Here is a 12,769-nt window from a genome sequence, read left to right on the forward strand (position 1 = left end):
AACAAGGAATGTCATTGAAAAGAAAATAACATAACAGCCATTACCTCATCCATGCAACCAACAACTAATAAAATACCATTGTGAACATTATGAAGCAGCCTATCTTGCTGTCTGCATAAGACAGAGTAACTTACGTACCATATAACTCCCACACGTGCATACAATTCGACAAAACTACACAAGCATTTTTAAACTTTTTAACCAAACGTTAACGTTACTCTGTCAACAGCCTATTGTCTAAATTACCGCGCTAAACAGCTGACGTTACGTAAACAGAGCGAGCATGAGAGCGCCCGACTGCAGACGTCAATAATGCCGCGTAATGGAATAATCTCCCGATCGCTTCTCGAAAGTTATAAACTGCCTCAGGAACCCAGTTAAGGTACAAACATCTATTCAACAAAAATAGTGATGGAGTTAAGTGTTTTTTTGATCAGCCGAGCGCTCTCTGTTGCTGTGTGGACTGTGGAGCAGCCTGTGTCCGTCACTCTCTCACTCATCCGGGCGTCGTGCACTGCGGTCTCATGAGGAAACGCAGCTTTTTGAAATAAAGTTTTTCTTGTTCCCGAATACAAATATTTTTTAAAGTATTTGTTCGAAATAAGTATTTGTAAAAAACACGTTATTTGTGCTTTTCCGAATACCGTATTCGGGTTCGGCTCCACCCCTAATATATATATATATATATATATATATATATATATATATATATATATATAAGCAAGGTTAAGTGTGCTTGAGTCACATGTCCTTCACAAAGACAGATCTGCCTGATTCTGATCTTCTCTGATGAGTCCAGTTTTCAGCTGGTCCTCTAATGGTTAACAAATCTAGGCCTGGAGAGGCCTACAACCTAGTCTTTTGCATCCACGGTATAATTTGGTGGAGGATTGGTGATGATCTGGTGGTTCTTCAGTAAGGCTAGGATCGGGCAGATACGTCTTTGCGAAGGATGCATAACTCCAGCCGCATACAAAATTATCCTGAAAGAAAAATAGCTTCTTTCTGCTCTGACAATGTTCCAATCCACACAGCCAGGCCAATCAATGTGAGGATGTTTTTTTCGTTATTTTGACCAGCAGTAATTTTCTGCGAATAAATGCTCTAAATGACAATATTTTTATTTGGAAGAAATGTTGTCAGCGGTTTGAAGAATAAATCAAAAATGTTCATTTTACTCAAACAGATGCATATAAATAATAAATGCAGAGAAACATTCCAGTACATTTTGGTACTGTGTTTTACAGCAGTTCTTACGGTCTCCTCAGAATGAATCTCTGGTATAGACCTAATATTGTAAGGTGCTTTGAATAAAAGTGTCTGCTAAATGAATACATGTAAAATGGTAATTTGTACGGTTGACTATGTATGCATGAGTGTTTATTTCATTCTGCTGCTTTTGTTATCTGCTTTATTTATGGTAGTACAAGACAGAATCCTGCCGTTGTGATCAAAACAGGTTATGTAATGAGTTATGCTGTACACACACATCTATATGATTCACAGCAAAATACTGACAGCCTAAATATAGCTGTGCCTGCTATATCAAGTGTTTCCTTTTGTATTTAATGGGATCTCCTCTATGGGTTCAGGCCTTACCTTTGGCCAGCAGAAGAGCACAGCCAGTCCAATAGGCAAACCAACGGTAAGGATGTAAACCACCCACAGCCAGGGCCTCTCTTCTGCAGCCAGAGTCAACTGACTCAACACTCCAGGCTACGACAGAAAAAGACAGTCAACAGAGTGAGTACGTCAACCAAACTAAAGCCCAATGAGCAATAATTACCAGAGCAAAGCTTATGTAAGGCAGAGGCATACCTCATTGGCACTAGCCACCAGTTTTTTGAGTCCCCAGCTGTCGGCAGCCCAGCGGTCCGCCACTTCCTTCTCGGCGGTAACGATGAAATTGTCAAAATAAATGTCAGAGGTCATAGACCACAGCTCCAGACCTACAGCTCTGAATGGTTCCATCCTAAACGGGTGAAGATCCTCAAAGTAATCAGGGTTTGCAACCTTCCGTGGACTCCACACACCCTGTTAACAAATACACAAAGTCGTTGAAAATAAATGAACATTTTTTTCAGTGGTCATAGAGCGCAACAGTGAACAGCCACTGTTTCAGTGTATAATTTAGTGTACAGCTTAAGTGAGGGGAAAAAACGAATAATATATTTGAGTAATTAGTAAGCATTAATATACAATAGTTTTAACCTAATTTTCAAAAGACAGGCTTTGTGTCACATTTGCTTGTACTGAATAAAATCTGGGAGCTTCAGCAACATTTCCAGACTCCAGATGTCAGTACCTGGTAGTTAGGGTTGTCTATGAGAGGAGCTTTCCATTTGCCCTTATACTGAGGATTATTGACCATGGGCGGCTTCCATTCACCACATCCAGGAGCAGCTGTACAAGCTGGATTCGGCACCTGAGGAGCTTCCCATTCGCCATCCATTTCCTCATCCCTGAGAGAGAGAGAGAGAGAGAGGTGTGAGGAGAATACTGACAAGGTTCTATAAAAGGTAGAAATACAGCTTAAAATGACAGCATTGCGTATTGCAAAGTGTAATATTACTACAGATGATTGTCTGCCAATTCTATCAGACAAAGGGAGCATTTTTTGTGTATAATAAAATGTGTGAAATAATTGCCTAATAATAATGTACTTGGGTGACGCACAACACCAATACGGCAAGATAGTCGAAGACCGCTTGTCAATGACAATGTAACATAATGATTGAGATGGCCAATCAAATTAAAGAAAGCAGGACTTTACTGTTCAGAGGTCAAGCATGAATTCCAGTTTTAATTTAACAGTAAAAGAGTCTGAGATAAAGCGCATGTAGCTAAGTGTCATATTTGACAACTGTTACAATAGAAATGTTAAACGACTAACAGCAACATCCAAGGATGCAAACTTCTCAACATTGTCACAATTGTCTATTTTGATTTGATTATTGTAATGTAATTTCTAACTGAATGTGACAAGACAAGTACCATTACCAGAGCCGTTTTCAGTATAGTTGGCACAAGATTAAGAATGAATGTGTGCACACTGAAAATGCTTATATTGTTAATTTTGTAAATAATTCACTGGTCTAAAAAAAAAAAAGATTCATAAAACTCAAATTGTGAGTTACCATCCTCAGACTTAAGCTAGAACATGGAAAAACTTGTGGCTTTGACTCAAGTGTGTTTATAGGCTGTGGTTAGGACAGTCATTTAGCCTATTAAAATAAATACATTACTTGCAAATATTTCAAAATCATTACTTTACAGTAAATTAGTTATTTTACTATTTTTCTTCATCCATTTCTTTATTCCTTTAATTTTCTCATTTTGACAAGAAAATTTACTTTACTTTACAGGAGAAGAACCCTCAGCGCAACATTTCAAGTTTTAACAGTAAAAAGTGAGGTAAAATGTAAGTATATTGCTAAACATGTATAAAACGACATTCAGCATTTTTAATGCATATTTAAAAATACGATACATGTAATGTCATTTCAAAATGAAGACAAGAAAGAAACCTTAACAAAGCATTTTAAACAAAATATTAAGAATGTGTGCACATTGTAAATGTTTATTTTTGTGAAAATTCACTTGTCTAATAAAAACATGCATAAAAGTGTTGGGAGAGGGCTAACGTTCTCAAACCTACATTAGAATATGGTAATGTGTGCCATTGACTTAAATGTGTTTATAGGATGTGGTTTAGCCTATTAAAGTGCCCCTATCATGCCATTTTAAAGGTTCTTCATTTTGTTTTGGAGGTCTCCTACAATAGATTGACATGCATTAAAGGTAAAAAACAAAACAAAAAACACTTTAATTAATATACATTGCATATCACCTAATTTCTCAAAGAGTCTGAAACCAGTTCGTTAGGGGCACATAGGGGCACTTTAAATGTAAAATATATTTTTTAAATAGTTCAAATACATTACAATACCCCAAAGTTTGTATTTGTCCATGTAGATATCCCATGTCTGGTCTGTGCTCAAAACGTTAAAGGGATAACATTTTAATTCTGTTATCATTCACTCACCCTTTATGCCATGCCATACCCAAATACTAATTTCCAAAAGACTGACACGGTTTAAATGCTTTTGTTATCCAATTTGGCAAATGTGACACTAACTCTATACAACAGTTCAATAAACAAGAAGTCAATATTGTAAGCAAAATTATAAATACAATATTGGCAATTATTTCACCAACAGAAAAGCCGCAACAGAACCGTTGTGCATCTCAGAGTAACACACAGTGGTGTTTCATTACTGAATGAATCAACCGATTGAACGAATCGGTTGAATGATTGATGACCCAATGGCTACGTTTAGATGCACAACTTTTGTTTCAATCTGACTGAATTCACTCCGATTGATGAATCCGAACGTAGTGTTTACGTGAACGCTAAACATGTGATCGGGTTGATAGATAGATTTTTTGACATGTGCACACTGCACGAATGTACAGTTTCCTGCTGTTTGCGCATAATAACTATTTTCCTACAATGGTTCTTTATTTGTTTTAAACAACAGACTTAATATTTATCAATGTCTGGTCATAATTTGGAGACAATGGGTCTCATTCATGAAACATTCGTAAATATACGAGTAAATATGTGAGTGATTTGCGCGTAAAGAGACCTTCCCGAAAACTCTTCTCCTGATCCACAAATATTTCGTAAACGTCAGATGTGATAGTGAAATGTTTGTGTGTGTTAATGAATTCCAATCAGTCGTAAATGGGACGCGCGTGCACGCTCATTCTCAATTACCATAAATCCCGCCCATTAAATCCGACTGACAACTATATATGGGCATCATATTATGACACCAAACGAAGGATTTCAACATGTCTTCTCAAAAGCGAATGAAAAAGAAAAATTTCTCATTATTAGATAAAATAAGTTCATTCAAAACGCCCCATTTTATTTTCAAGCGTACATAGGCGTATCAGGTCCTAAAAAAAGGAAGCTTGGCAGCATATTACAGATGCAGTTAATGGAGTTTCATCTGTTAATCGAACAGTCCCAGTAGTGAAAAGAATGGTTCGACATGAAGCTCGACTGAAAAAAACGAATTAGTTCACTTCGAAAAAATATAGCCCAGCCCTATTGAAAGAAATTAATTATTTGATTAAAGTGTTCCGTTTGCAGATGCTATCTCTCATAATAAAAGTAAAAAGAAAAAAACGTATGTAATTACTATATATATATAATATTTTTAAAAAATGCTGTGTAAATATGTACCCGGTGAATTAAAATGCAGCCTTATTAATGAGCAAAACGTTCAGATGTTAAACGCACTATTTACGCGTGTCTGGGAGCAGGTGTAGATTTCTTTCGTACCAACTAACATTTGGAAAATACGAACATTTTAATGAATCAGAAACTTTACGCCTGAACCACTTTACACACGATTTACACAAAAATTCATTCTGCTCGTGTTTCATGAATGAGACCCAATGAGCATATGAACCGTTGTGCCGTGCTGCTCATATCACACAGTACTAATGCCCAAAATCTTCTGTGGATGAAAATCTGAAACAAGGACTGGTTGGACGTTGTCCTGCTCCACTTCACAGATGCTGAGTAAAAGTAGAATTTTAGAATTATGGGACACTCATTTATACGACACTTTATTCAACAGGAAAAACAGCTTGTAGAAAAGGAATGAACCACCCCTTTCAATCTGATCGAAATTTCATTCGGGTCGAGCTCAGTCGGATCGATTAAGGTGTTTACATGAAGGCATTTCAGTCCGATCGAGCCTTCAGTCCGATTACTAACGGATTATTTGGTTGCATGTAAACGTAGCCAATGACTGACTCAAAAAGACAAAAATAACATTTAAACATTAATATTTTTAAAACAATATTATAGCATAATTGTTGCGATTGTACAGTGTAAATCTAAATGCTGCTTTAGATGCAGATTGTCAGTTTTGCAGTGCAAAAATATTGAGATATAATTTTTGCCAATATCGCACAACCCTACTTAAAGAATGTGTATATTATTTTATTGTACTTCTGCACTGAAGTCATATTCCTATGAAAATTGACAGTGGTACATCAATTTGATGCACTATGACACATCATCAGTGATGTACTGGAGTCCTTGGGTGTTTTGGGTTTTTAAATATCAGACACCCTCTCCCAGGCGTGGCCGATGCTGACAAATTTACAGTGGCAAATAAATTGATTCTGATACTTATCTAACCTGAATTATTTATGGTTCTAATAACGTATTGGTTCTATCACTGACAGACACACATAATCTTCAGGAACATTGACATTTCTCTGTTCTCGCCATGTTTCCAACACCTAGCCCTCCATGCTTTGATTTACAGCTAATCGGCTCGCAATGCATTTTTAGTTCCACATTGAATTTTGCTACATTCATTGCAGGACATTTAATGAAAATGCAATCGCTTTTGAAAGTGTCTTAACTATGAGTGTAAACGCAATTAAGAAAAATAAAATTGTATCAATATAATTTTACTACAATTTTAGCTTGAACATGTTAAACATATCTAGTCATTTCTGTAATACATTTCACTTTAACTTTGCAACTTATAAAAACGTTAAAATATAGGTTTAAATTATGTAAAAAAATTGCAAATTGTAATAAAATTATTGAATATGAATTGAATTGCTCCATTTTGCATATTGCAATGCCATTTTGCATATTACATTTCAAATTGAATATCGCAAACCAAATGCTTCGATAGTGGCACCAGTGCAACCTCGAACAAAATTGAGTCGCACCAGCAGGAAAAAAGGTCGCAAAATGTCTGGAGCCCTGCTTACTGTGAAGCTCCTCATTGACATTGAGCACTGACATATCCACTGGATTTAACAAATTACTTTTGTTCTCACCAGTCCTCAGGCTTTTCTGCAGTGGGGTCAGACACAAACTCTGGCTCATCATCCAGCCAACCATCAGGCTTCACAGCTTCAGGATCAGGCACCTTAGCAAGGGCATCCTCATCCCTGGATAGAGAGATGGACAGATACAAAAAATTATAATTGTGTCTTAACATACCACTGCTGCTATTCTCTTGACACAACTTTATCGTAAGTTTATGTGGTTCATCATATAAGTGCCATGTTTGTCACTATGACTTTTCAAATTTAAATAAAAACCGTGAAAGTAGTCACAACAATGTACTGGCTATGGCAAAAAATACTCGTGCAACACAAGCTTTAAAAAACACGCCAAAGACATTCTTTGCATTTGACTTTCATATTCATAGATCTCACCAGTCATCAGGTTTGACTGCTTCTGGGTCCGGGATTTTGGCTTTCTCATCCCAGTCCTCTGGCTTGGAGTCTTTGGGATCGTCAATCTCTTTTGAAGGGTTCACAGGTGGAACGACATCTGTCAACATGTTTCCCCGGCTAACACTGGACTGGTCAATAAAGACCTCATAGCTATTGTCTGGATTTAAAACTGAGAAGAGGAAAAGAAGAGAGCAAAAATAATTAATAATAAATAATTGACCATTGAATAATGTAATATAAATCATCCAATGGATACAAAATTACTTTCAATTGAACAGAAAAATTTCACATTTCATTTGTAATATGGTGAAATACTTGTCAGATTTAATCTCCAATTGATCAATTCAATCATTTATTATATCCATATAATAGTAATAATAATACACATTTTAAAAGGTTGTCAGAGCTTTCACAACCTTATCATTACAAGAACACATGTGTGTGTACGCACCAAGTGTGTAGAGGTGAGTTTTTTTATCAGTATAGATCTTTTTCAGATCGACGTCGGGCCGTTTGGCATGTTTTTCTTCTACATCTCCATTAAGGGGGTTTTTATGTCTGAAGATGAAGTGGAGTTTGTAGTCCTCTCCACATTTGTCAGGCCCAAACATGATGCTGTACGGTGTCCGGTCATGAAACTGTTCCTGTGAGACAAAAGTCACATACATCACTCTTAAAATATATATTATATCTTTTTTATTTTTTCCTTACAATGGCAATTTTATATCATATTTGAATCCAGTGTCTTACATTTCAATTTCTGTAAAATGTATATTTAATGACAATTCAAGGGCATGTTTTTTAGGGTGTGTGTTCACACTTGTAGTTTGGTTCACTTCACACTTTTGGTCTGGACCAAAAAAAAAAAAAGAAAGAAAGGATACATTTAATCCTGGTTTGCTTCGTGTTCACACTGTCATCTTTAAAGGGGTGGTATAATGCCCTTTTCACAAGATGTAAAATATGTCTTTGATGTCCCCAGAGTGTGTATGTGAAGTTTTAGCTCAAAATATTTTATATAGCATGTTAAAGTTGTCACTTTTTGAGGGTGAGCAAAAAACACACCGTTTTGTGTCTGTTCCTTTAAATGCAAATGAGCTGCTGCTCCCGGCACAGGGGGCGGAGCTTCAACAGCTTGTGTCCTTTTACCTCACACCGTGTCCTAACCAGACGCGATGCGATAAGATCCAGCGACAAATTATTTGTCTGTCCACACTAGAAGCGTTGCGACTGCGAAAAATTTCAAAACCCACAGCCAATCAAAACAGCGTGTAGGCGGGCTCTCCAGTACACACAGCACCAGAGAGTAATCTTGACGGAAATCGCAAGAAAATGGATAAGTAGGCTACATAATAAAATTCACAAATATTACACCATTTAAACATTATTCAAATACATAGGCTACTGAGTAACTAAAACAATCTTTGTCAAATAATACACTTGTTTCTTTAGTTTGAACGTTCTTGTTTCCATTTGTTTAATTTCAAGACCTGAGGTGAATTATCCATTGTTGATTTTAAAGCTACAAAGCTGGGAGCACTAAATGATATTCAAAGTCACATTACACGCTTTTAACATTAAATAAAGCACATAAACAGTACCTGGGATTATCATTCCCACACTTTGAGTTTGTTGTTCCAGCGCGACGTCGCAGAAAAATAGAAACCGTTTCTAAAATAGATTCGCTGCGTGTCCCTGTCGGTTAGGACAAAAACTCTGATTAACATGGAAATTATACCTTTTATTGCGTGTAGTTAGCACACGGTGTCACACACAGACATGCACTGAAAATTTCAAAAACGTTTAGCCTTTTATGTTCAAATCGGAGTCAGATGATGTCAACGGAGTCAATGGCTGAGAGACTCAAGAAGAAGTGACAACATGTAGAATGCAACAAAAGATTGAACATCTTTTTTTACATGTGATGGTATTTTGACTAGCTGAGAACTCATGAATAGCTTATAAAATGTGTAAAGAAGTCAAAACAGTGGCAGGAATCCCTCCCTGACACACAAACGATCTGTTGCAAGGAGACTACGTTTCCAATGACTGCGCCAAACTGCGATGGGCAACATCGATTCGCGACTATGTATGCTAGAGGTATGCTTAAGCATTCTGTCCGTGATGTGGCATCACGTCCTGTTTTTGGTTTGTTTAGAAGCCCTTGGTCCGTGTTGCGTTCATATTTTATCCGACCTGCACCAGTTCGTTTGGAAGCGGACCGAGACTCATCTTTTCAGGGTTCTCTGTCCGTTTGTTTGGTGCGCACCAGGGTTCAAATGAACCGCACTAACAGACCAGTCGCACCACAGTTTGTTTTAATCAAACCAAACATGCGAAGTGTGAACACACCCTTAATTTATTCCAAACATATGAAGCAGTCAATGAACATACCAGGTCTAAGTCTTCTGAGTCTGACAATAGCTTGATGTAAGCGCCGCCACAGTCAATCCCATCCTGAAAATTGACCTCATACCTGCATAGATCGGATTTGGTTAGAATGCACATGCTTTATTTTACAAGTATCATAGAAATCCAGTATTCTGTGAGATGTCAGGTTGCAAGCAAGAACAGCACTCACTGGACAATGAGGGGCTTGTCCTCAAACACGAAGGGTTTGTTAAGCAGAGCCGCGATAGCATGATGCTTAGCACGAGATTTCAGAACCAATCCCAAATCACCAGGCACCTTGTTTTCCTTAAGGGGCTCAACCTCCCATTTACCTACAGGCATAAGAGACATAATCATTTGGCAGATGATTTTTTTTAAGTAGAGTTACTGTTCAAATATATTATCCGTATTATTCATTAATACAAAATACCGTAATAAAGAGCGGCACTCAAAATCACAACACCTCTCAGCTGGAAAACTAACCATCATATTTCGCAATCTCTTCATCAGCATCCTCCTTCATTGTTTTAGACGCCTGCCAACTGCAGAAAATAATAAGACATGAAAAAGCTAACAAATAATTAAGCAATAAGTAAAAAGAGGACAAGCTATTTGCATAGAGTTCTATTCAAAATTAATTGATTTTGTGAAATTTTTTGAACATTATATCATCATCGTTTTGACAATCTGTGGAGTGCAGAATTAGTTATCAATATTCTTAGTCAGTTCGCCCACAGAAAAGCTGTGCATTTTAAATGTACTGTAAATGTTGTCAACATTTATGAGTAAAATTGAATAAAGATGATCTCAAAGCAAACAAACATGGATTACAAACCACAAAACTGTAATTTTGATTTAATTCTTTGTGCAATATCAAATTGATAAGCTTCACAAACCTGCCCAAAGATCCATCATCAAATGTCTCAGTAAAGAACACATCTCCTGTTGGAACTGGGGTCTTGTAAGTTACCTGTGCAATTCATATGATGAGTATTTACAAATAACTTGAAGAAGATTAGAGCCCAAGCAATTTAGTGCAAATCAGTGTTAACTGTTCTTATACAAATTTTTAAATACATTTTCTTAGGTGAGCATTGTCCATTATGACATGTGTATGACATTAGTGGTATGATATCTTACCTGAAAAGACACATTGGCGTCTACTTCAATGCTTTCACCACTGTCTGCCTCCACGTCCACATCTCCATCTTCCACTTGAGCCTCCTCTTCATCCTCCAGGTCTTCTTCCTGGGCCCATGTTACCATGGAGATGGAGAGCAACAAGAGACACGTCCAGCCCCACCGCAACTTCATCTACAAAAACATGCAAAATAGAGCATGACCAACAGAAAACAAATAAATAATAATGATATAAACCGCCTTATTTTTTTCTTTGGGGGGGAGCGTCTGATTCCATGACACTTTGACCCCGATATTGATCGACACATCTGCCATCGGAAGAGCTATTTTTTTCAATATTTAATGTAAGACTTCACTTTTTATAACAGAATAGAATAAAAAACGAATAAGATAAACAGGTAATCTTTAAAATACTTCAACGGCATCTTTTACATTTAATTACAATTATCTCCCGCGCTTTGGTGTTATGGATTCCTCAGAATATTACAATATTAAAATAAAGTTCGCATAATTTTGTTATTAATATGATGTATTATTTATTTAATGTTATGTAAAACAATATTATAATAACGTGCTCTGGCTAGCTGCGGTACCGTTAGCTGGGTGATGACGATGATGACGATGAAGAAGATGATGATGCCTGTCTGCGTTAGTAGTGTTTTGCAGAAAAATTATTTTTTTCACTCACCTCCTCCAGCTGAATTAATATTGGCAATGTGTCGGATAACTGTAGCTCAAGCGGATGGGTTTGTCATCCAGTATTTCGGCGCGAAGAGTCCGCTATGAATGAGAGCGATAGCCAGTGTTATCAGAAGCGCAGGACGCCACTGACAACCGCCCCTCTGCGATAAAAAAAACCCTTCCGCAACACCTATCAAAATAAAAGTCCCACATATTAATTTGCCACTGCATTGTATGATAAAATCCACTTTCACATCTCACGCCAAAATAAAAGTAATTTAAATTCAGTCATTTAAATGTTTATATGCTGTCACTTGGCTCCTCTTTAAATAAAAAATAAAACCTTCCGCATCACCTATCAAAATAAAGAACCAATTTATTTATCCAACATTTTATATGCCACTCACCCACCCAGCTGTCACGAAATAAAACATACAACTTATGCAACACTTAACGTTACGCTCTTTTTTACAAGAAGACGGTTTGGGATTCTGTTCCTAATTTATGTTAGGAGCTAAAATAAAAAGAGATAACATTGTCTGTTGAGGCTATATTATTAAATGTTTTATATACATGCTTCAGTAAGTTACAGAAATTATGAATTAAGTGTTCCCAATCTCCATAAAGATCGCCATGGAACTCAAAACAAAACAACAGCGAAGTCGAAAAACAAATATATATTTTTAATCAATAACAAAATAAAACTGTTGGCAAAAAAATATTTTGATACATTTATTAAAAGTGAATGTATACCTGTGAGATCTGTGGCAACGACAAGAAAACTATTTTTTTTAATTGCAGAAATTATAATCTAGCAGCTTTTTATTATCGAGTTTTCTTATTTGTTGTTTACATAATTTAACCAATTATACTTTAAATTGATGTTGTTATTATATAATGTCAATTTTTATTATTAACTTGCAATAACGTATTATTAACTTATTATTAATTTGCAAGAACCAGAACAGAACCAGAACAGACAAGCATATTAAAACAAGACCAACAAAAAAAAAAAAAAGAAAGGGAATGGAAGAAAGAATTAAAATAAAATAATAATAATAAAATAAAGAGGGGTTATCTGCTACTGCTAGTTTAAATTTCTCTAAGTTACTGAAATTTAAGACATTCTTCTTCTTAATTAATTTCAATGATAAGATATAATGCGTGTTCCTTGAAATATGTAGAGATTTGGATATTGTTTGTATTTTATATTCATGCATTCATACTAAAAAATGTTTGACCTACAAATGATGCGCCCCCTGCTGTCCGT

General features: G+C 36.3%; 1 protein-coding gene across 2 annotated transcripts in view; it reads right to left on the minus strand.

Annotated features, from left to right (window-relative positions):
- Positions 1 to 11,687, minus strand: part of clgn (calmegin) — a 14,958-nt gene extending 3,271 nt beyond the window's left edge. For both annotated transcript variants that reach the window (XM_079616524.1, XM_079616523.1), the window contains exons 1-12: positions 11,507 to 11,687; positions 10,819 to 10,992; positions 10,575 to 10,648; positions 10,162 to 10,220; positions 9,869 to 10,010; positions 9,682 to 9,763; positions 7,739 to 7,931; positions 7,267 to 7,456; positions 6,883 to 6,996; positions 2,306 to 2,462; positions 1,819 to 2,034; positions 1,600 to 1,716 (exon numbers count right to left, since the gene is read on the minus strand). In XM_079616524.1, coding sequence (XP_079472650.1) covers positions 1,600 to 1,716; positions 1,819 to 2,034; positions 2,306 to 2,462; positions 6,883 to 6,996; positions 7,267 to 7,456; positions 7,739 to 7,931; positions 9,682 to 9,763; positions 9,869 to 10,010; positions 10,162 to 10,220; positions 10,575 to 10,648; positions 10,819 to 10,992 — 1,518 coding nt within the window. In that variant the 5' untranslated portion in view covers positions 11,507 to 11,687. The remainder of the gene's footprint in view (positions 1 to 1,599; positions 1,717 to 1,818; positions 2,035 to 2,305; positions 2,463 to 6,882; positions 6,997 to 7,266; positions 7,457 to 7,738; positions 7,932 to 9,681; positions 9,764 to 9,868; positions 10,011 to 10,161; positions 10,221 to 10,574; positions 10,649 to 10,818; positions 10,993 to 11,506) is intronic.
- Between the last annotated feature and the right edge of the window lie 1,082 nt (positions 11,688 to 12,769).

Source organism: Phoxinus phoxinus, assembly GCF_949152265.1.
Source record: "Phoxinus phoxinus genome assembly, chromosome: 6".
Taxonomy (NCBI): Eukaryota; Metazoa; Chordata; class Actinopteri; order Cypriniformes; family Leuciscidae; genus Phoxinus; species Phoxinus phoxinus.